At 40.3% G+C, this 24,880-nt stretch overlaps 1 protein-coding gene across 2 annotated transcripts in view; it reads left to right on the top strand.

The window, feature by feature from the left end:
- Window positions 1–2,423: 2,423 nt before the first annotated feature.
- LOC136878205 (uncharacterized) overlaps window positions 2,424–24,880 on the top strand; it is a 61,694-nt gene continuing 39,237 nt past the window's right edge. Inside the window, exons 1-2 of one of the 2 annotated variants that reach the window (XM_067152069.2) lie at window positions 2,424–2,799; window positions 20,088–20,232. Coding sequence is in view for 1 of the 2 variants with exons in the window: in XM_067152068.2 (XP_067008169.2) it covers window positions 2,797–2,799; window positions 20,088–20,232 (148 nt within the window). In the remaining variant the exon portion in view is untranslated. The remainder of the gene's footprint in view (window positions 2,800–20,087; window positions 20,233–24,880) is intronic. The other variant, XM_067152068.2, reaches the window with a different exon arrangement.

Here is a 24,880-nt window from a genome sequence, read left to right as displayed (position 1 = left end):
TTTCTTTTGGACTTATGATTTTTAATTTGATAATTATGAGCTGGAGCATAATGGTATTCAACTCAATAATGGCTTATGCGGAACTTAATACCTTGCCATACACTGTATTCTGTCCCTGATTTTGTGGGCAAGCATGACCTGAGCACTTAATGTAGTGGATTCCAGTAGATCTATTACAGATGATGACGAAATCAAAGAATGTATAGTGGGCGCCGGATGTGCCAAATACCGGTAGATTCTACATAAACATTGCTTACATATATTTTTGCACGGTACCGCCCTTTCTTTGATTCTTCTTTCTACCCAGAAATGTGGAAGTGCTCATTGAAGGAATGATATAGAGCAATTAGAAGAGAAAAGGAAATGATTAATTAAATATTGAATGGAGAAATAGGTAGACTTATGAGGTTAAGTCCATGTTCCCTAGAAATAGGCCAAGTGAACAGTCGATCACACAGTTTCCTTTACCAGATTTTTCTTGTGGAGGATAGCTCAATATTCGAATTCTGGATTGAAACATTTGTATAATAAACAAATATGTAAAACGTTAAACAGTTCTTTCAATGTGTTTGTAGTATAGAGACCTAGATTTAAGTAAATGAGAGCGGTAACATCTTGATAGCATAAGAATTAGAATAAGCAACATATGAAAGTCGTTTCTATAGGTGATTTAAGTATTATTTGGCTCCGTATGGTATATCTTTCTCTGATTCGGAACTCACCACCCAAATTATAGAACTATTTAGTTGGAAAGGTCATAATTAAGCTAGCCTGGATATTATGCGTCCTCTCAGGGAGCCGGGAACGGCGCAATATCGACCAAAAACTCACATGGCAAACTCATATACGGCATCTTATTAGGAAATCTGATCGTTATATCACCATCTTACGAACGGTAACGAAACGTGCGTGGGGTGCTGACCCCTTGTCAGCACTACAGCTATATCATGCAACCTTTCGGTCCATACTTGATTATAGCGCCCACATTTTTGATTTAACCTCTCAACATAGTTTATTAGCTTTGGATCGTCTCCAATTTTCAGCACTACGTATCAGTGTGGGTGCCCTCCGCACAACACCAACTAACGCTTTATTAGTAGAAACTACGGAAGAACCACTGTATATTCGCAGGATAAAACTTTCCAAAAAATTCCTACTTAAACATATTAGTAGAACGAACTCCCTTATTGTCCCTAAATTACAATTATTATATGAATATTATCAACAGCGTCCTCCTCCCAATCATCGGTATCCCGCCATATATATGGCTTATGCTGAAATCCACCATCTTACTGAGACTATACTTCTTACACCACGCGTTAATACGTATTCATACCACTATGATATTCAAACATTCCGTCCTTCTATTATCAGTACCCCTTCTGATGCATCAAACCAATCAATGTCTGCACCTTATCCCACATTATACGCTCATAAGAAATTTAAAAGTCCCAAAACCTCATCAGATTACCACCTATTTACCGATGGGTCAAAATCAAATACTGGAGTCGGAGCAGCTTTTTACGATCCACAACTACACACTAGCTTTAAATATCCGTTACCTAATAATTTAACTATCTTTACAGCAGAATTATATGCCATATACCAAGCCCCCACATATGTTCAACAGTTGCAATCCAAAAAAATATATATATATATTCAGCGATTCTCAAAGTGTTTTACAAGCTCTGCAATCACTCGCCCCTCATACAAATACATATGTCTACGGAGTTAAGTCTCTTCTATTTCGACTTGTCCGGTTTTGTTATAACGTAGGCAACGATATGGCCGATATAGCAGCGAAAGACGCCAGTGCAGATACCGCGAATATAATACTAATCAAAATTCCGATTCCCGACTTCTTTCCACATATCAAAACTGCAGCTCAACACACATGGTGCACACAATGGCGATTATCTGCTCGTACGAAAGGCCAACATTACTATCAAATTCAACCGAGTATTCCCACACTGCCGTGGTTTACGTATACACGTCGTCACATTACCAATATCATCCGACTACGTTTTAATCATGCCTTAACCCCAGTATATTTAACTCGATGTCACATTAGGAACGACCCAACTTGTTCCTGCGGAGAATCTCAGGGCGATAGTGACCACTTGTTTTTTCATTGCCCCCAATATGCACATCACCAGGCCATTTTAATGCAGAAATTACTTAAAGTTCACGTACCTTTCCCTACACGACTTTCAGTTTTGTTGCACCAACCTTCGCCTACGATCGTTACTATTTTAAACGAATACCTTGATAACACTCGCATCAAATTGTAATTATGATCTAGTTTTTCAGTTGTTTTGTTCCGACATGTTTGTGAGGTGGCACTTCTATATGTTCCTGGTGAGTGGATACTGTACCAAGGTTTTTATTACTTTCCGATCTTGTACAGTGTAACACGTTACTCCTATTCCAGCTTACTAAGTTATTTGTGTCTCTGCTCAGTACCGAATGTAATACTTCCATGCTTCTTTAAGTGCATCTATCTACGTGTGATCATGCTAAAATCGGGCATTAGTGATGTAATCGTGTGCTTTTGTGATATAAGTGTAATATATTAATGGTCTCGTGACTGGGAAAGAATCTATTGAATCCCAAATAAATATCCCCAAGACAAGACAAGACATTCCAATCTGTAACCATAGCAACATGTCAACAACTCGAAAATACTTGAACCAATCTCACCCTTTCGCTGATCTGTGTTCATTTAGCAAGAACTCATAGAAGTGCCTCGGTTTTGAAGGTGTGGTTACACAACAACCTACTGTTACAACAGCAGTTATGGTAAGTATAAACAACTTCGTTTACTGCAATAGGCTTAGCAGTAACGTAAGGTGTAGGCCTACGGGTACGGAACGCCTTTACCGTAACAAATCAAAATTCAGACGATATTCGGTGGTCATAACTTCGAAACACTCGCTACTATCAATAGCTCAGCATTCAGTAGCAGTGGCGAAGCTATTAGTTAGTGAATGGGTAGGCAGGAAATCTTAGCTTAAAGTTTTTTGTAGAGTAGTTCCAAACGTCGAGTTTTCATGGTTACAAAATGGTCAATCACACGGTCCTTCAATACTTCATCATTCATCAATTACTTCACAGGCTTTTTCTTGATAGAAATGGTTCTAAGACTGCTGAGTCTTTCGTTGTTCATTGTATTACACAAGAAGGTTTTTATCCTATGCATTGTACTCACACTCCTTTCAGAGGAAGCCGTGATCACAGGAAGTGTTAATATTCAGCAAATCAATTTTGACACTTCAACATACACTGGTTCGAAATCGTTGAGTACAATATAATGGAAAAGCTTTTGAGGGGACAAGTGTTTTTCCATATCAGAAAAATGTTTATCAATTCATTTTCCAGTATTTCTCTATTAAAAAAATGGGTTGTATGTTCATAAGATTGTTCAGTTTAATAGCAGGGAAGCTCTCTTTGTAAACTATGAAGTAAATCCTATAACAAAACCACAAATATCGTGTATACCAAGAAAATTGAAATTTTCTAATTACTTTACCGTCAAAATACTTAATACCGGTATCTAAATTAGGCACATTTTTATTTTAGCTTCACACTTCTCTTCGTATGTCCAAAAAGGGAATGGTTTACGTTTTAAAGAGTTCAAAAGACTTGTAAAGTTCCCGAAAGGGCCTGCTGCACTCATTATTTAAATGCGAGTTACAGTCAGATAATGTCAGTCTTGTTTTACACAACAGAAACTCAGAAAATGAACTGGTTGTTTCCATGTCTGAATTGTCACTAATATTGCCAATAATGCACTGATTGCCTACTAACTCGAAAGAATAGCGGGCGCACTTACACAATTAACAATACGTACTTCATTGTCGCCTTTGCGCTGGGAATTTCTGCACACTCGAAGAGCAGAAGAGGCATAAGAGACTTAATGGAGAGAGGGGCACGGGCGGTAATGTACCTTTTGTCCACCACCCCGCTCCAATCACCAAGCTGTCGAAACGCAAACAAAACAAAAATCCTGGGTGAGTCAAGCTATTTGCTGCCTCCCTGTCAGAACAAGCAGTCTGCTGTTACCATCTAGCAGGCGATCAGTGAAGCTCATAGCCTGCTGTCAACTATGTAGTACATATTAAATAGAGATTATTGTAGTTTTAGGACAATAACAACAGCAGATAAATTTGTTATGATATTTATATAACTTAATTGTATTTCTTAGGGTAGGCATTGCCTCAAATGACTCCAAGTAGTTTTGCCACTGCTCAGTAGTACCTACTACCCTCGTCATCTGTGAAGTGATTTTTACCTCTCGCCACGAGATTTGGAATTAAAATTCATTTGCGTCCCACGGAAAACTAGATTTTTTTTTTTCTCTAGGGGCTTTACGTCGCACCGACACAGATAGGTCTTATGGCGATGATGGGATAGGAAAGGCCTAGGAGTTGTAAGGAATCGGCCGTGGCCTTAATTAAGGTACAGCCCCAGCATTTGCCTGGTGTGAAAATGGGAAACCACGGAAAACCATCTTCAGGGCTGCCGATAGTGGGATTCGAACCTACTATCTCCCGGATGCAAGCTCACAGCCGCACGCCTCTACGCGCACGGCCGACTCGCCCGGTAAACTAGATTTTGTGAGCATGCAATTTATTGTAGGCCTACAGTTGAATAGGCATGTCCCCTCCTCCCAAATGAAATTGCGGCCCAAGGGCCCAGAATCTGAAGCAGGCCCCTTATTTTAGTATTTTTTTCATCCTAATAATGAAGTGTGAGGAGACGCCAACTACAATTTTGCCAATTTTGTATGCTCTTTGAAGTTTTGTAATTCTTTGTTAGCTTACTGATTTAACCCTGCTGGTTCAATAATTTCACCTACATTCTTAAATTTGTCTACTTGAGCGATATTTCCATATTTGGTGATTTAACGGTTGACTGTTGAAACCTGATCTAGTCCCTTCCATATACTTCTCCTTTCGTAAGAAATTTGAAGTCCTGTTTTGGATGCTATTTAATGAAGTTTTTTTCTACAGACTGGATTGTTTCCTGCCTGTTGTTTGATTGTTGTTGTTGTTGTTGTTATTATTATTATTATTATTATTATTATTATTATTATTATTATTATTGTTATTATTATTATTATTATTATTATTATTATTATTATTAATAATAATACGGGCGGTGATGGCTAAACAAGCTAGCCCATACAACCTGTCTTGCTTCACTCAATGTTGGCACTTTGTCTGGGCGGTACAGTAAACTGTCAAAGGCTCTGGAAAGAAGACGGATCAATGCCTGCGCAGTGCGGGATATATGATGGAGTAGACAGAAGTTGTACAACATTGGATGTGGGTACAAGCTGATATACAATGGCACCCATGGAACAATCAGTGGGATTGGCATTGTGTCAGCAAAATTTGACAGCTGTATCTGTGATGTGCAGCGGTATGACGACCATCTGATGAAAATTATCTACATCGCAGATAGAAGAGAAGTACACTTTTTCAGCGCATACACCCCACAGACATGTTTGCCTGGAGCAACAAAAGATGTCTCCTGGAAGATGCTTGAAGAGAAGATGGCCGAAGTAACCCTAGAAGGCTGCCTCATTATCACCAGTGACCTAAACGGACATGTCATTCACAGAAAGGAAGATCATGCAGTCCATGGTGGACATGGTTTCGGGGGGAAAGAATGATGATGGCCAATGAATTGTCGATTATGCAGAAGCCCATGACATAATCCTCACGAACACCTGGTTCAAAAAGCGTGATTCACATTTAATTACATATTCCAGCGGCACAAGGGCAACGCAGATCGATTACATCCTCGTCAGGCATCGAGACCTTAAAGACGTGTTAGACACAGAGGTTGTACCATATGAAACTGTTGTGGCGCAACATCGACCAGTCATCTGCACGTTGCATATCAAATCTCCTAATCCTGAACATGCCTTTTGCACTGGAACAGCGAGAATCAAAGCGTGGCGGTTCAAGGAAAAAAAGAGGCAGAAGTCGTCACACGAATAACATAACATTACCACCGATTACTACATTCAAAGAGAGTTGGATCAAACTGAAGGAGGTTACTCATGACACCGCATGTACTGCTCTTGGCTCAACAAAACCAAGATGGCCCTGGAGTGATGAGGTCAGAAATACAGTACAAAAGAAGAAATGGCTTTACCATGAGTTTCTTGCCGACAAGACACCATCTCGTTGGAATGCCTACAATATACCCCATAGTGATGCAAAGAAGATCGTAGCTACAACAAAAAACGGTACATTTTACAGATCTTTATGCAAAATTAGACGTGTGCGGGCGAGCGGAAATTATACCGACTCACCAAAGTGAGGCATCGCAAAACACAAGACAGGAAACTTATTGGTTGATTGGAAAAAGGCAAGACAGCGCTGACATAGCTACTTCGAGAAGATTTCAACTGAGGAATTTCCCCATCCACCAATCCACTTATCAGAGACATTGATATCGAAGAGGTCAAGGCTGCTTTGAAAGAAATGAAGACGGGGAAAGCTACTGGCCCAGACGATCTTCCAGCAGAACTCTGGTGTTCTCAACAGTGGGATGCGGCAGAATTATTAGCACAACTCTTCAAGCAGATCGTTAAAGAGGGTTGAACACTGAGCGATTGGCAATGGAGCATCACTGTACCCATCTTCAAAAGGAAGGGGAGCCCAGCGATATGTGCTAATTCCTGATCGATCCGACTTTTGTGTCATGCGATGAATGGATTCAAACAGGTTCTTGGTAAAAGGATACGTGAGATTGTTGAGCTTTCCAGAAACCAAGCTGGATATTTGAAGAATTGTGGCACAACTAATGCAATCAATGCTGCACGGCTCTTGGTTGAAAAGCATCGTGAGAAGAACAAGCCGATCCATGTGGCATTCCTGGACCTTGAGAAGGCCTTTGATCGCGTACCGTATGACCTCATATGGCTAGCTCTGCGAGAGCATGGCATACCAGAATACCTTGTCAACTGGGTTCAGCTGCTTTATGTAGAAGCAAGGAGCGTCCAGTGACTTTCCCATCACCGTCAGCATTTACCAGGGTTCAGCGCTGTCACTGTACTTGTTCATTCTAGTGATGGACACTGTAACAGCAGACCTGCACCATTCTTTGCCATGGGTGCTTCTCTATGCAGACGATGTCTTATTGGTCTCTGAGAACCCAGGTTAATCTGCAATGCCAAACCCAAGAATGGAGTGATCAGCTGGCGCAATACGGCCTGTGCCTAAATAAAAAGACTGAATATATGATGTCAGATCCACAAGCAATCGGAACCATTTAGGTAGACGTTGAGGACCTGCCGCGAGTGACAAGATTCAAGTATCTTGTCTCCATGATTGCTGCTGATGGCTGACTTGTTGAAGAGGTCAGTGCAAGGATATCCACAGCCTGGGTGAAATGGAGAACAACAACCAGCGTCACTTGCAACTGGAGGATGAAAGATAATCTCAAATCAAAAATCTATCATACTGTCATCCGACCTGTTGCACTGTGGTAGTTGAGAATGTTGGTCGACTACGACTGAGACAGAGTGTCGACTGGGTGTCATGGAAACTAAGATGCTGAGATGGACAGTTGGCGTCGCTAAACTGGATCATATCTCCATTGAATCCATCAGGGATAGATTTGGGTTGCACCGATTCAAGAAAAAATGTGTGATGATGGTTTGGACATGTATTAACACGTTGAGTGCCGAACCGATTGTAGCACACTATTCCACTGGTGCCAGGCTTGTTTTTGAATTGCATTCCGCTGGTGCCAAAGCAATTGTACGCGTTGTAGTCTGTTTATATAATCTTGGGATATATTTATATGATGTACTAAGTAAATTTTATCTCACCATACCATGGTCATGTGTGACGCCATATGGTGTCACATCAATTTTTAGGAAAGATAAAATATAGCGTGACGCCATATGGTGTCACAGATTTTTTGACATGGAATGTGCAATACGAATTTCAAATACGAGATGTTTATTTGCTAATTCAAATTAACACAATATTTATGAAAACCTAGTAAAATGCAAAACAAGTACTTATATTACATTACATATTATCGATAACAGTTTTCTGATAACTCTAAACATTGAAAATATGCGTCTCGGCACGCCCGAGTTCTTGTTACTCGTTGTAATTTTTCAAACCTTATTGGCATCGTTGTTCAAACATCGTCCTTTGTACTCTTGTTTCATGTGCTGTTTTCATATTTACGTTTTGCACATCTGATTGGGAAGTTAAGGGGAAGGCGTTAACGTTACGCTACCTGGCTGCTGGCACAGCTCGACGCAGCCCGGTTGGTTCACGTCCGCTGCTTTGCTCCTCCCTACCTCTCCGCCACACCCCGATACTCCCGCGGCACTTCTAATTTTATGACTATTTATTTGTTCAGTTTTGGCGTTTAAACTTGCGCTGGGTACATGCAGTTTTCACCTTAGCATTCTACTGTCTCCCACGAATATTTCTACCAAATTTCAACCGAATCCGAGTGTAACACATGTATGTGTTCCCTCGTAAGATTATTACCAATATCTTCCATTTTTTTTATATTTTTGCACAACTATATAAACTGAGTGATAATACGTACGTAAACGAGGAATAAACAATGCCTGGCGTGCTTTCACCTGTGACAACGACCACAGGCCACTCAGTGGCTTCGGAAGAATACTGTGGCGCCATATGGTGGCATACAGTAAAAATACATAGCTGGAATAGACCCTGAAGTTCGCCCTTCACGTAGTACCAATTTTACGCGCATAGATGTCACAGCTGATTATCTACGGCGCATCGCCTGAAACTCAACTGTGCCGCCATATGGCGTCACGCCAACTCTGATTTCAAGAACGGTGTGCCTCCATATGGCGTCACGCCATCTCAGATTTGAAGACCACCGTGACGCCATATGGCGGCACGTGGCACCCAACGTGTTAAGCACAGACGCCAACACTATTGCGAAGACGGGTTACATGTTAGAAGTTGCCGGTAGGAGACCAAAAGGACGACCAAAACAGCGATGGCCCGATACTCTTCACAAAGATCTGAAGAGTGCCAATCTCCACCCTGACATGGCCCAAAACAGAACTAAATGGAGACAATGGATCCATGTAGTGGACCCCGCCAGCAGGAGGGACAAATGCTGAAGAAAAAGAAGAAGATTATCATTATAATTATTAAAGCAGCAGGAGGTGTTGTTATCGCCCTGTTTAAGAAAGGAAATTACCAAAAATGCTCCAACTACTGGAGAATAACGTTCATTTCTCATGAGCTTAAGATTCTTGAGAAAATTTTAGACAGCAGATTATCAAGCTCGATAGTTGCAGTCGCTTAAGTGCGGCCAGTATCCAATATATGGAAGATAGTGGGTTCGAATCCACTGTCGGCAGCCCTGAAGATGGCTTTCCATGGTTTCCCATTTTCACACCAGGTAAATGCTGGGGATGTACCTAAATTAAGGCCACGGACCCTTCCTTCGTACTCCTAGCACTTTCCTGTCTCATAGTTGCCATAAGACCTATCTTAATGGTTAAATATTGGGGAAAAGGCAAAGTTCTGATGGTTTCCTTGATATTAAGAAGGCATATAACAGCATTGCAAGAGAGAAGATATGCAGTAGCGGCAATTACGGGGGGGGGGGGCAGTTGGAAAATATTACATTTTGATTCCATTTTAGCTGGCTGAAACTAGAAATTACAGGAATTATTAAACAAAGCAGCAATTTGTACAAGCCCTGATGTCTTATCAGCTATTTTTTCTTTAATTTTTTTAATTATTAACATAATTATTAGCGGAGATATACACAAAATGTTATTCGTCCCATTTAACCGATTTGGATATCACCACAGCAAGTAGTGGAGATTTTACATGTGCTGTGAGAAAGGGCAGCAGGGGCATACTTCTTTGCCAAGGTTGTTGACACTAAGTTCTGATTCAGCTGTTTGCCACGCAGTTTCATCTGTCTGGCAGTCTATGTAGTGTCTGTTAGTTTCTTAGTGTGTAGTCAAATACTAAATGATTTTAATTGTATAGTCACGTCCTACTTCTTTTTAATTGTAGTAAATGTATAATATTGTTCCATTAGCAAAACTTTTAAGTATAGTTTTGAATCAACACTGTTATTACTGCATTTAAATTGGTAAACTGTCAACCTTTTCCTCTCTGTCGAAATTCGCTCAGAAAGTGTATTTTGTAGGTTTTTCTTCGGTTTAAAATAATAATAATAATAATAATAATAATAATAATGTTGTTGGCTTTACGTACCACTAACTACTTTTACCATTTTCAGAGACGTAGAGGTGCCGGAATTTAGTCCCGTAGAAGTTCTTTTATATGCCAGTAAATGTACCGACACAAGGCTGACGTATTTGAGCACCTTCAAATATTACCGGATTGAGCCAGGATCGAACCTGTCAGATTGAGGTGAGAAGGCCAGCACCTCAATCGCCTGAGCCACTCAGCCTGGCTTCAGTTTTGATGTATATACCCACATCCCCCCCTCGTAAGCTATATCGCACAAACTCGGGTACTGCTTGTTGTCTGTATATTTTTTTGGCCCCGCACTTTTAATTCGCAATCGCCGCTACTGAAGATATGGAAATGTCTGAGAAAAAGGAATGTGCCGGAAGGACTGGTGAGGAAAGTTCCGATGCTGTATGAGCACTGTACCAGCTGTGTGCTATTGGGTGACTGACATTCATCCTGGCTCCAGACCAAAAGTGGAGTCCAGCAAGGCAATGTGCTATCTCCACTATTGTTTATCACCTTCATGGACGACATAATGAGGAACATCAAGAAAACCTTTGGTGAACTAAATGCAGTGGCTTTTGCTGATGACATTATGATCTGGAGAGAAACAAGTACAGTTGAGACTCAATGAATGGAAGGTTAAGTTCTAGAAATTCAGTCACAAGATAAGTGAACCCAAAACAGTAGTGATGGCCATAAAGAGAGAGGGACAAACCGAGAAGGACAACCAGCGAACATCATGATAGGAAACCATCCATTAGAAAGTGTGGAAAACTTTACAAAGCTCGACAGTGTAGTATCTCAAGATATACTAGCCACAAAGGAAGTGACAAATATAGTGCAGAAGAGCTGTCACTTTTACCAGTAAGTATAAACACTCCTCTGGGATCCCAAAGTACCAACAAAATCACAGCTGATGATGTTCAGTCAATACTTCATACCAATCTTAACCTATGGTATCGAAACCTTCACCCTCACTAAGAAGGACTTGTGAAGATTGCAGGCATCTGAGATGAAGTTCCTGAGGTCCACAATTCAAAAAACAAAAGTGAACAGCTTAAGGAATGGTAGGGTTAGAAAGGAAGCTGGGGTTGAGACATCATTGTTAGATCAGATCAGCATGTCCAGATTGAGGTGGTTTGGACATGTAATGCGGATGGAGCCAACAAGGACATCTTATGTTAACTTGGAGAGACATGTGGCGGGAAAATGTATGGTGGGAAGACCAAGAACTTTCTGGATAGACATCGTAAAGATGGACATTGCAGATCGGGGAAGGGCCCTGGAGGACATAATTAACAACAGAACGTATCTCAATAAGATAGAATGGAAGAGGTTTACCAACAGTACCGGGAAAATGGAACTGTAAAGTGATGATGATAATAATTGGCCTATATATGTGGCGTTATAGTTTGTTCTTTGACATTTGAGTTCATTCAAATTATGCTACCATTTTTATTATTATTATTATTATTATTATTATTATTATTATTATTATTATTATTATTATTATTATCATCATCATCATCATCATCATCATCATCATCATCATTTAAATTGTTTTTTGAAATTATTTAGTTATGTCATGAATCTTTAGTTATTACTTTAGCTGTTTGGTTGAATAGTGAATTTTCTGTAATTTTTAATTCTACTAGGTCTTTTTCAGTTTCTTTATACCACTTAGATTTGTTTTACAGTTATGGAAGAAGTCAATGATTTGTTTGATTAATCTTTTAAGAGTTCATTCTGAGAAGATGTCTGTAAAAATGTATCCTTTTTCACATAGTATCTGAGAGTTTTTCAATTCTCTTGTAGAGTGATTCTTGATTATAGGCCCCTATATTATCCTGAAATTTTAGTCCTATGATCTTTATTAATATTTTCCTTTCTTTTAGCTTGAGTTTCTCCATTTGGCCTTTGAAATTCATGATTAGTGTTTCTGCTGGGTATATTGCTTCTGGTTTAATCACAGTTTTTATATTATTATTATTATTATTATTATTATTATTATTAGTATTATTATTATTATTAAATGCAAGTACATGGCTGCTTAACGATTTCACTGAAGATCTACTATTTTCAGTAATTTCTCCCAGTATCTAATTTCCTCATCAACTAGAAACTTAAATCTTCTCTTAGTCTTCTGTTTGAAGCTTAGTATACGTGATTTATGATTGCTAGAATTTTCATTACAGCTAATGCGATCATGTGCATGCTTCTTGTCACTGAACCTTCAGTGGCAAAACTTGAAGTCCCACTAAATAGTACCGAGCTCAATAGCTGCAGTCGCTTAAGTGCGGCCAGTATCCAGTATTCGGGAGATAGTAGGTTCGAACCCCACTGTCGGCAGTCCTGAAGATGGTTTTCCGTGGTTTCCCATTTTCACACCAGGCAAATGCTGGGGCTGTACCTTAATTAAGGCCATGGCCACTTCCTTCCCACTCCTAGCCCTTTCCTGCCCCATCGTCGCCATAAGACCTATCTGTGTCGGTGCGACGTAAAGCAACTAGCAAAAAAACCACTAAATAGTCTATGTGGGTCACAAAACACTGAAACCAGTACTTTCAGAATATAGGACATGGAAGCACCAAGTTGCTGGGACGAACTTACTGACTCTGATTTCTTAAAATATAATTATACTTTTGAAATTTGTTTGATTCGATTTTCTTGAACAGCCTTTACTTTTGCTTGATTTTTAAATTGTACACCCCTTAATTCAACTCTATGGTCATTCATCAGTGCTCTCCGTAGGACCTGTTTGATGGGCACACCGCCCTGCCATTTTTACAGGCCGCCCGGCTAACATAACCTAGGTAATTACTAGTTACATAATATTCATACATATTTGAATCACTGGGTGCTCCAGATTAAAATGTAGATACTGTAAAACTATTTATTTACATGATAAAATCTTCATTATTATCAGCATAATTTCTTCAATTACATCGGAGGTTAAATTTTTAGCTTGACTGTCATGTAAGTGTAGTGCTCAAGCAGTGTCTGGATTAACGAGGAACCGCACGCATGACATCACAAACCCGTATGACACTCCACAGCAACCGAGCGGTAGGTCCCTAAGCCCTGAAGATGGTTAATACCCTGAGGGGAATAAAATGAAATTTTAGCATATTCATTTTTTAGGTATTATTTCCTGTCCAGCTACTCATTCCTGCCACCCAGTTGACAAAAGTTTCTGGGGAGAACACTGGTCATTCCATAACAGTTACTGTAACTAATCACTAAATCACATGCCAGCTGACCAGCTTATGATCACTTAGAAAATACAACTTTTTTTTCTATGAGTTCATCAATTAGAATATTAACAGATTTGACCTGCCTAACATTGATGATTGTTGGTTTTAGCAATGGATCAAACCGGTTCATTCATATGAACTACTTCACTCATTCACACTCTTTACTGTGAATCATTCAAATGAAGTAATTCGTTCATGAAGTAATGAAGCCTGATGAAGCTGCTCACTATGTTTTTCAGCAGTGACTTTGTTTGCAGTGTCTCACTCACTCAATAAAGCTTCATAGTACTGCACTTAATAATTACCAGCAGATGGCAGAGCTATGTAATTATGAACATCCAATGGCTTACCCGCTTACAGCATCTAGTTGATGGTTGATAGGGAGAAGGAAAAGAGAGAAGCTTGTCTTATATAAATATACATGTAAGAACACAGTTGACAGGTAGGATGGACCTGGGAGTGAAGGGGTATGAATGACTCAGATAGTGGGAGGGAGAAGAGAGTGAGCAACAGATGAATCGAATGTTTTGAAGTATGAGAACTGTGAAGGGTTTGAACTACAGTTAATAGAAATTGAGTGGTTAGTTCACACTTCATAAAAGTGAAGCATTCACAAGCTACCCATCACTAGTTGGCTTGCACCAATGTTAAATCGTTAAGTCATTGTCTTGTAACTTAGTAACAAAATAAAACATGGGTTAATAGTGGTTTATAGCTAACTAGGTTCTGTAATATCTGGAGATAAGAAATGACAATCTACAAGCTTACATTAAAATTTTAAGTGTATTTTGTGTAGTTTCTTGGGAGGAATTATGTGGAAGTCCAGATATTGTACAAGGACTATACCAGCTGCATGCAAGTTGGAGAGGAGCCTGCATCATGGTTTATGACCAAGAGCGGAGAGTCCAGCAGGGTCATGCACTGTCCCTACTACTGTTTGTCACAGTTTTGTCTGTTAGATCATTAGCCCAAATGCTGGTTAGATCCTCAAATAGCATTTCCCAAGGCTATGTGGTAAGGAAACAGCAAAAACCCATTGCGGCACCCAAATAAGGCGTTTTAATTTGGAGGAAAAGTGAATTAGCTTGCCTCTGGTTTCCTCACTGTATGAAAAAATGCTAATGATGCACAATGGACCTTATGAGTAGCACTTTTCATAACACTGAGTCTGGTAATGAAATGAAATGTTGTATGGCTTTTAGTGCCGGGATATCCCAGGACGGGTTCGACTCGCCAGGTGCAGGTCTTTCTATTTGACGCCTGTAGGCGACCTGCACGTCATGATGAGGATGAAATGATGATGAAGACAACACATACACCCAGCCCCCGTGCCACTGGAATTAACCAATTAAGGTTAAAATCCCCGACCCGGCCGGGAATCAAACCCGGGACCCTCTGAACCGAAGGCCAGTACGCTGACCATTCAGCCAACGAGTTGGACACTGGGGCCGGTATTCATAGTTGACTTATTTCTCTAATGGCCGTTCCCCACTGATTAACATTTAACAACAACATGTTAAATGTTAAAACTGTTAAATGTTAACTAGTGACACCATAAACATGTTATGATGTAAATGTTGATTCCCGCAGGGAGCCTAAAAAATATTTGTCCCGAATTAGTAAATTTATAATACCAGTATAAAGGTCCGTTATTGGACATTATAAATTTTCCAGTTAACTCATTCCTGGTTGCCAGCGTTTTGCTCCCGTGTGCTAAGTTGGGCTCATCAGTTGGTACATAGCACACCTACCAAGACGCATGGCTAGTCCACACCGTGGAGACCACTGCATAGGCTACTTGGAGCCACCGGCAGTGACAATGCACTATGAGAGACTTTGTCTCATTACCAAAAATTGATGCCTGCTTGGCCATCAGATAATATAAATGTTGAATCTCATAGGGAACCTGAAATATTTGTCCCAAATAAGTAAATTTATAATACCAATATAAATGGTCCGTTATTGGACATTATAAATTTTCCAGCCAACTCATTCCTGGTTGCCAGTGTTTTGCCCCCATAGGGCTAAGTTGGGCTCATCAGTTGGTACATAGCACACACACCAACATGGCCTCTACGGTGTGCACTAGCCACTACTTGTAATGTGATTCAAGTAATGCCGATACTTTTTATCTGCCTTATGTCGCACCAACTCAGGAACATCTTATGGCTACAGTGGGATAGGACAGGGCTGGGACTAAAAAGGGAGTGGCCATGGTTTTAAGATAGGTACAGCAGCCCCAGCATTTGCCTGATGTGAAAATGGGGAACCACAGAAAACCATCCGTCAGGGCTGTCGACACTGAGATTCGATCCCATTATCTCCCAAATGGCCCCAGGGGCTCTGAACTTTGGAGCGTGGGTTGGCGACCACGGGGCCCTCAGCTGAGTCCTGGCATTGCTTCCACTTACTTATGCCAGGCTCCTCACTTTCATCTATCCTATCCGACCTCCCTTGGTCAACTCTTGTTCTTTTCCGACCCCGACGCTATTAGGTTTGCGAGGGCTAGGGAGTCTTTCATTTTCACGCCCTTCGTGGCCCTTGTCTTTCTTTGACCGACATCTTCATTTTTCGAAGTGTCGGATCCCTTCCGTCTTTCTCTCTGATTAGTGTTATGTAGAGGATGGTTGCCTAGTTGTACTTCCTCTTAAAACAATAATCACCACCACCACCACCACCACCACCATCTCCCAAATGTAAGCAAAGAGCTGCATGTCTCAAACCATGTAGCTAACTTACTTGGTGATAGTAGTGAGGTAGGACTGAATGTCCTCATATTGCTCCGCATGATTGGCTGAGATGACCAGGTGATTAGGAAATGCAAAACATTGTAAGAATTGTGCTGAACAGCAAGAGTCTTTTATCATCGTTGTTTACTGTATATTTATTTCCAAAATGCTGTGAACCTGGAAAACTGTTCTATGTATGATACCATTTAATAGCAAATAATGTTCTTGGTTTTTCATCCTACCAACTACTTTTACGATTTGGGAGATACTGAGATGTCGGAATTTTTCTCTGCAGGGATTATTTTACGTGCCAGTAAATCTGCCAAAATAAGGCTGCGTGTGTGAACACCTAGACTGAGTCAGAATCAAATCTACCAACTTGGGCTCAGAAAGCCAGCATTCTACCCTTTGAGCCACTCTGCCACTCAAGATGCTATTTATCATGTTTCAATGTTTCATCAGTTCCTTATTTTTCAAAGGGAACCTACAAGGTTCAAATAATGAAGCACTGCACAGGCAACTATGATATTTGGAGCATTCTCCAGCTTGTTTCTCAAGCCAAGTATGAGATAGAGAAAGAGCTTCTTCCTATCACAAACAGTCTCTCCACTACATTTCTTGTCCTTTTGTGGGACCTGTTGTACCTATAAATTGCAAAGCAAAGAATAGGATGTATGTCCAAACTGTGTAGAAATGTAATTAACTTAAAACAGTACCTGTGTTCAGCTGGTGACAGGATTTAATAAAGGAGTAAGAATTATTTGGCAGGTGTATCCTGAGTCCCCTAGCAGACAACCAGTGAATTCTCCTTGAACATAACGGATAGTAAAAACTTTAAATCTTCTACTATCATGCTCACTTCCAGTCCAGCTTGACACAATATCAAAAATTTGCCTTTGGGTCCAGAAACAGCCTAAATAGAAAAAAAGCAAGAATATATTTGTCCAACAGTGCTTTAGAGGTAATCACTGACATGTTGTTTTTCAGAAGATACCTGTATGTACAAAGAAAAATAGCCTTTTCTGTTTTGAAATGCTTCGGCATCGTCTCTAAATTTCATGTGGCAAAGACAGTCAATAACACCCTCCACTCCAGGAATGGAAAAGTTGTTGGGATTATGACTTCTATGGTCATTTCCTCAAAAAGTAAACGATGGCTACTTTCACCTGCTGTGTGATTAGTATCTTAATGTGGTGGTCTCTGTGTAATGCAAGAATTCTTGATATCTTGGCCACCACCCTTGATACTGCAGGCTGTGAAAGTGACCAGAGTCCCAAACAACTAATTATATAAATAATTATTTACAAATATTCCTTCGTTTTGAAAATAAACAATATTTCCTTCAAAGAGCAGTAATAGGCTTTTATTTTACATTCATTCTTAATATTGATCCATTCAGCCTACATTATTACAATTGAGGAGCTATCTGACAGTAAGGTAGCAGCCCCGGTCTAGAAAGCCAAGAAATAATGTGCCAACCACATGAAACCTCATAATCTGGAGGCCTTAGGGCTGAGCAGTGGTTGTTTGGTAGGCCGGAAGTCCTTCGGGGCTGTTGCACCATGGGGAAAAAACCATACTGAATAATATCCCATTATATTAAATTTATCTGCAATATTTTCATGATAATATATTATAGAAACCTGAAAGCTTCCTGTGGCATAAACACTCAGGCAAACAAGATGCTGCAATAGTGGAAGACAGGTAAGTCGTGTTGGTTTTGTTATAAAAGAACTGGTTCCACTTTCGGTAGTATGACCTCCAAAACTGTGGTTTTTATGAAAACGAAACCGCCTTTTGAATTTCACTTTACTGCAGAATTCAAGAAGGGTCCATAACAACTCGTAAGTATCACTTTGGAGCACAGATTTGTTACCTTTCAATAATTTATCCTGCTAATTCCTCAAAATCATCATCATGTTATACTTTAATATGTGAAATAAATCAAGGGCTCCATAAGTTGATGAAGTTCAACTTATTTCATTAAATATGTAGCATCTATGAATTGCAGTAAGTTCAACTTCGTAAAGTTAAACTTTAGGAAGTATATCACCAAATGGTGACAGGTGCTATTGTGATTATTAACATTTAGACACAGATCTGTGCATGTAAATTTTGAATCAACAATGCTCTGTGTAAACCGCTGCAACTAGTATGTGGAATTGTAAAAGTGAATCTTGAATGAACTCAGATCTGTGATGAGGACATTAACATGTGTTATTATCACCATAATTTAGAACTGTACATAACTTAAATAGTGTAATATTTTTAATTTAATGTATTGCTATCTTGATATATTGAAGTCCATGATACATTTAGCAGCTGAAGATGATCAATCCCAACAGAGGATCGAAACTAGTCCTGCACTCATAATGTACTTTTAGATTAGGTGGAAAACTCCAAACTTACAATTGTGATGAAGCTGTATGCAGAAACCGGCTTTGGTTTTGGGGTCATGTGAGATGAATGAAGGAGGATAGGTTATGTAGGAAAATAATGGACTCAATAATGGAGGGCAAGAGAAGTAGAGGGAGACCAAGGCAATGATGGCTAGATTCCATTTCTAATGATTTAAAGAGGTATGAAACTAAATGAGGCCACAGAGCTAGTTACAAATAGAGGATTGTGGCAAGAGTTTAGTAAATTTGCAGAGGCTTGCAGACTGAATGCTGAAAGGCATAACAGTCTACAATGAAGATGTATGTATAAGGGGCGATCAAAAAGTTTCCGTTCAACAGCCTGAATCAGGATGCCAATCAGCCAAAATTGCCATGAGCATTGCGGCACTCATCTCTCCAACGCACCAGGTTGAAGATCCTCATATGGTAAAACACTATTTCCTGGTGCGTGAAGAAGTCCATAACTACCTGCTGCACATCCTCATCCGACAGGAAGCGTCGACCCTGCAAGGCCTTTTGGGGGGACCGAAGGCGTGATCATCACATGGGGAGAGATCAGCACTATAGGCCTCATCCACCACCTGCTTGCTGTTGTCCATAATGGATGAGACTGGCCTCCCAGATCGGTCGGCGTCTTGTGTCGAAACACGGCCCGCACAGAACATGGTGCACTGTTTTTACAACGGTGTTTTTCGACAGACCTACCCCATGTACAGTCCACCGGTGTTTGTCCGTCGGCAGCCAAGAACAGAATAACAGCATGTTAGTCCTGTTTGGACGCATTTGATAATATCGTTACCATAGTTCACATGGCCGCATTTAATGCTCGCACCTCGGCACAACACGACTGCCATTTGTCTACATGTCTGTGCTTATATACCTGCATCGGCGTCGTGCTACATTGCAAGTCCACTGCAGCAGTGCCCTCAAATGGAAACTTTTTGATCGCACCTTATATATGCTGAAAAAGAAACCATTTATTAACAGGTTATACGTGAAAAAAATACCATTAATTAAAAACGTAACAACATGTTTTGTTTTTCAAAAAACATCATCACATTTTATGAATTGATGAATATTACTAAGAAATGTAAAAGCATTTATGTTTAAATAGTTGATTGCTAGAACTTACCTTTATGAAGTGCTCCAGAGCTGTGTTTCCTCTGTCTTTACTAGTCCAACTAGAGCGGAAGGTGATGCAGTGCTCTGTCATTGGCATGAGGCCAGCAGGATAGTTTGTCCATAACTTTCCGTTATGCCATACTCCAGTAACGTTTGCTTTTGCAGAACTGTTCTTATAGCTTTATTATATTTGCTCCACTTTGTCCTCTTGAATTCCAACTTCATTTTCGTATTGTGATCTTTCCCACTTTTATCGCTAGTTATTAAAATTTTTACACTAACCTTACAAAAGGAGAAATATTTAAATTTGTAAGTGATTGCTTATGTGACTAACAGGGCACAAAGGCTGACTTCGTTCCTGAATACCGAAATGCTAGTCATCCATGGCTAGTAGAAGCGCCTGAATGGCATCATTTGGACTGGAGGACAACCAACCAGGCCACGTACACTGTACCAAAGTCTGGTAATGGACATAGTAAAGGTAAGGAGAATGCACACAATCATAGAGTAAATAATTTCATGACATGATAATGGAGTAATTTTCTGGCATTTGGTTTATAATTTAAATCCGTGACAACGCTGCCCATTTCCCTATCTACTGTACATCTTGTAACACCATTAACATGCATAATACTGAGCATGTTGTCCATGCGGTTTGGGTCATGTAACTCTGTGTTTGCATTCAGAAGATGATGGGTTGGAATCCCACTGTTGATGGGTTTGAATCCCACTGTTGGTAGCCCTGAAGATAAGTTTTCCTCGGTTTTCCATTTTCATACAAGGTGAATGCTGGGGCTGTACCTTAAGTAAGGCCATGGTCACTACCATCCCCATCTTATCACTTTCCTGTCCTTGCATTCCTAAAAACCGTTAATGTGTTGGTGTGATGTTAAACACCTAGCAAAAAAAAAAAAAGGGAAAAAAACATGCTTGCTAATCCGAACCTCACCAATCCAAAAACCCAGATGATCTGACCAAAAATTTATGAAAGGTAAATTAACAAAGAAATTTCAGACTAAAATGGCTGTGTATTACACGTTAGAACATCAAATGTACTGTAAAATAATACAATGCGTACAAGGGTCAGCCTATATTGATTTACTTCTTTTATAAGACAGGTTACACAACACCTGAGAGGCCCACCTTCTCAACATAATCTCCCTTTAACTGTGCACATTTTTGCCATTGGTGTGTCAACCTCTCCAGAACCTTCTGGAACCATTCTTTCGGAGTGCCATGAACCCATGCCTGGACAGCTGTTTCCAGTTCTTCAAAGTTTGCAAAATGGCGACCAAGCAGAGGTTTATTCATGACCCCTGAACAAGTTGTTGTTGTTTTTGTTTGAGTCATCAGTCCATAGACTGGTTTGATGCAGCCCTCCATGCCCCTCCGTGCTAACCTTTTCATTTCTACGTAACTATTGCATCCTACATCTGCTGTAATCTGCTTGTCATATTCATACCTTGGTCTACTTCTACTGTTCTTACTGCCTACACTTCCTTCAAAAATCAACTGCACAAATCCTGGGTGTCTTAAGATATGTCCTATCATTCTATCTGTTCTTCTCGTCAAATTTAGCCAAGTTGACCTCTTCACACCAATTCGATTCAGTATCTCTTCATTCGTAATTAGGTCTATCCATTTCACCTTCAGCATTCTTCTGTAACACCACATTTCAAAACCTTTTATTCTCTTTCTTTCTGAGCTAGTTATCATCCATGTTTCACTTCCATACATTGCCACACTCCAGATGTAAGTCTTCAGAAACATCTTTTTAATTCATATATCAATGTTTGAAGTGAGCGAATTTCTTTTCTTAAGAAAGCTCTTCCTTGCTTGTGCTAGTCTGCATTTTATGTCCTCCGTACATCATTAGTTATTTTACTACCCAAGTAACAATATCCATCTACTTCCTTTAAGACTTCATTTCCTAATCTAATATTTACCTGCATCACCTGCCTTCGTTCGACTGCACTCCATTACTTTTATTTTGGACTTGATAAAATAACAATATCATCAGCAAATCTCAAGGTTTTGATTTCCTCTCCCTGGATTGTGATTCCCTTTCCAAATTCCTCTTTGATTTCCTTTCCTGCCTGGTCTGTGTAAACATTGAAAAGGAGGGGGACAGACTGCAGCCTTGCCTCACTCCTTTCTGGATTGCTGCTTCTTTTTCAAAGCCCTCCATTCTTATCACTGCAGACTGATTTTTATACAGATTGTAGATAATTTTTCGTTCTCGGTATCTGATCCCAATCACCTTCAGAATCTTAAATAGCTTGGTCCAATCAACATTATCGAATGCCTTTTCTAGGTCTACAAACGCCATGTACATGGGCTTATCATCCTTAATTTGATCCTCTATCCACTTGTTCCTACTTTTCTTCTGAAGCCAAATTGATCTCCCAACTCAGCTTCAACTTGTCTTTCCATTCTTCTGTAGATAATATGTGTTAAAATTTTGCAGGCATGAGATACTAAACTAATGGTGCGGTAGTTTTCACACTTGTCAGCACCGGCTTTCTTGGGAATAGGTATAACAACATTCTGCCGAAAATCGGATGGCACTTGTCCTGACTCATACATCTTACACACCAGGTGGAATAACCTTGCCATGCTGGTTTTTCCTAAGGCAGTTGGTAATTCAGAGGGAATGTCATCAATTCCAGGTGCCTTGTTCCTATTTTAGGTCTCTCACAGCTCTGTCAAACTCTGACCTCAAAATATAATAAAAATCTTCCGGGCTATTATGCCGTGGTCGCGGTAGTCGAAACGTCTGGGAGAAGCGAGAGGAGTGGACCACGGCATAATAGCCCAGAAGATTTTTATTATATTGACACCGGCCGTGAAAGCCTTCATACTTTTCTGACCTCAAAATTGGGTCCCCCATTTCATCAGCATCAATAGCCTCTTCTTGCTCCAGAACCAAATCATCTACATCTTTATCTTGATACAACTGTTGGATATGTTCCTGCCATCTTTCTGGTTTTTTCTTCTTTCCCTAGAAGTGGCTTTCCATCTGAGCTTTTAATATTCATACACCTAGATTTCCTTTCTCCAAAGTTTTCCTTAATTTTACTGTATGCAGCATCAACCTTTCCTAGGACCATACAACCTTCGACATCCTTGTACTTCTCCTTCAGCCCTTCTTCCTTAGCTACCTTGCACTTTCTATCCACTTCATTCTTTAATTGCCTGTATTCTTTACTGCCCTCTCAGGTCTAGTATCTCCTGAGTTATCCACTGATTCTTAGTTGATCTTTTCTTCCTTCCTAACATTTCTTCTGCAGCCCTACTGACTTCATTTTTCATGACTATCCACTCTTCCTCTATTGTGTTTCCTTCAGCCTTTTCATTTAGTTTTTTTGCAACTTGTTCCTTGAAACAATCCCTCGCACTCTTTTCTTTCAACTTGTCTAGATCCCATCTCCTTACAGTCCTTCCTTTCTTCAATTTCTTCAACTTCAGAAGGCATTCCATGACCAACAAATTGTAGTCAGAGTCCATGTCTGCTCCTGGGAAAGTTTTGCAATCCAACACCTGATTTCTGAATCTTTGCCTAATCACAATGAAGTCTATTTGATACCTTCCAATGTCTCCAGGTCTCGTCCACGTTTACAGCTGTCGTTTGTGGTGTTTGAACCAAGTATTAGCAAGGACTAAATTATGATCAGTGCAGAATTCAACCAACCGACTTCCTCTTTCGTTTCTTTGTCCCAATTCGAATTCTCCTACTGTATTACCTTCTCTTCCTACCACTGCATTCCAGTCTCCCATCACAATAATTAGATTCTCATCACCTTTTATATATTGTATTAAATCTTCTATCTCTTCATATATTCTTTCGATTTCCTCATCATCCGCAGAACTGGTAGCCATATAGACCTGCACTGTTGTGGTGGGCATTGGTTTGGTATCTATTTTGACGACAATAATTCTTTCACTATGCTGGTCGTAGTAGCTTACCCGCTGCCCTATCTTCTCCTGCATTTCCCCTGTTTGTTTTTGTGTTGAAAATTCTGTAGTCGCCTGACCAAAAATCCTGTTCTTCCTGCCAATGTACTTCACTTATACTAACTACATCTGACTTTAAACTATCCATCTTCCTCTTCAGATTCTTTAACCTACCAAGTTATAGTCACTAAATATCAAGTCTGGAGGGTGTGGCAGCACTGTAAATCCCATCTGATCAATGGCAACTGTGATTTCCTGTCTGGTGTGGGGACATGCATTTTCATGCTAAGAAGCACATCTTGTATCCATTTTCCTGACTCCTGCATCTTGATCATGGCATTGCAAATGATCTCTGCACATGTCCACATACCTTTGTTTTTGCTCTGCAGACAAGAGTTTTGAAACTCATCTGGCAATCGCCTTTTTTTTTTTTTTTTTTTTTTAATTTGCTTTACGTCTCACCGACACAGATAGGTCTTGTGGCAACAATGCACTAGGAAGGGTCTAGGAGTGGGAAGGAAGCGGCCGTGGCCTTAATTAAGGTAGAGCCTCAGCATTTGCCTGGTGTGAAAATGGGAAACCGCCGGGCTGAGTGGCTCAGACGGTTGATGCACTCGCCTTCTGACCTCAATTTGGCAGGTTTGATCCTGGCTCAGTCCGGTGGTATGTGAAGGTGCTCACATATGACAGCTTTGTGTCAGCAGATTTACTGGCGCGTAAAAGAACTCCTGCAGGACTAAATTCTGGCACCTCGGCATCTCCAAAAACCGTAAGAGTAGTTAGTGGGACATATAGCAAATAACATCATTATTATTAAAATAGAAAACCACAGAAAACCATATTCAGGGCTGCCGACAGTGGGTTTCCAACCCATTATCTTCCGGATGCGCGCTCACAGCTGCGCAGCCCTAACCGTTTGGCCAACTTACCCGGTAGGCAGACACCTTCTCTAACGGAAGGTGGCTATGCACAATACGCTGCAGAGTGTTTCTGGAAAGTCTTGTGCCTGCCTCCATTTCTGAGAATGTATGTATTTGTTCTCTTGGATGGCCATCTCTGCCTGGGTGATGTTAGTTGGTGGTGACACTGTCACTTCCCTTCCAGAACTGGTCTTCTTTTCCATCGATTTGCACCCGGTTTTCCATCCTTCCACCCAGTTGTAAACTGTTTTCTGT

This window comes from Anabrus simplex, chromosome 1, assembly GCF_040414725.1.
Source record: "Anabrus simplex isolate iqAnaSimp1 chromosome 1, ASM4041472v1, whole genome shotgun sequence".
NCBI lineage: Eukaryota > Metazoa > Arthropoda > Insecta > Orthoptera > Tettigoniidae > Anabrus > Anabrus simplex.
The sequence above is the reverse complement of the archived record's forward strand: the minus strand, read 5'-3'. Positions and strand labels throughout refer to the sequence as shown.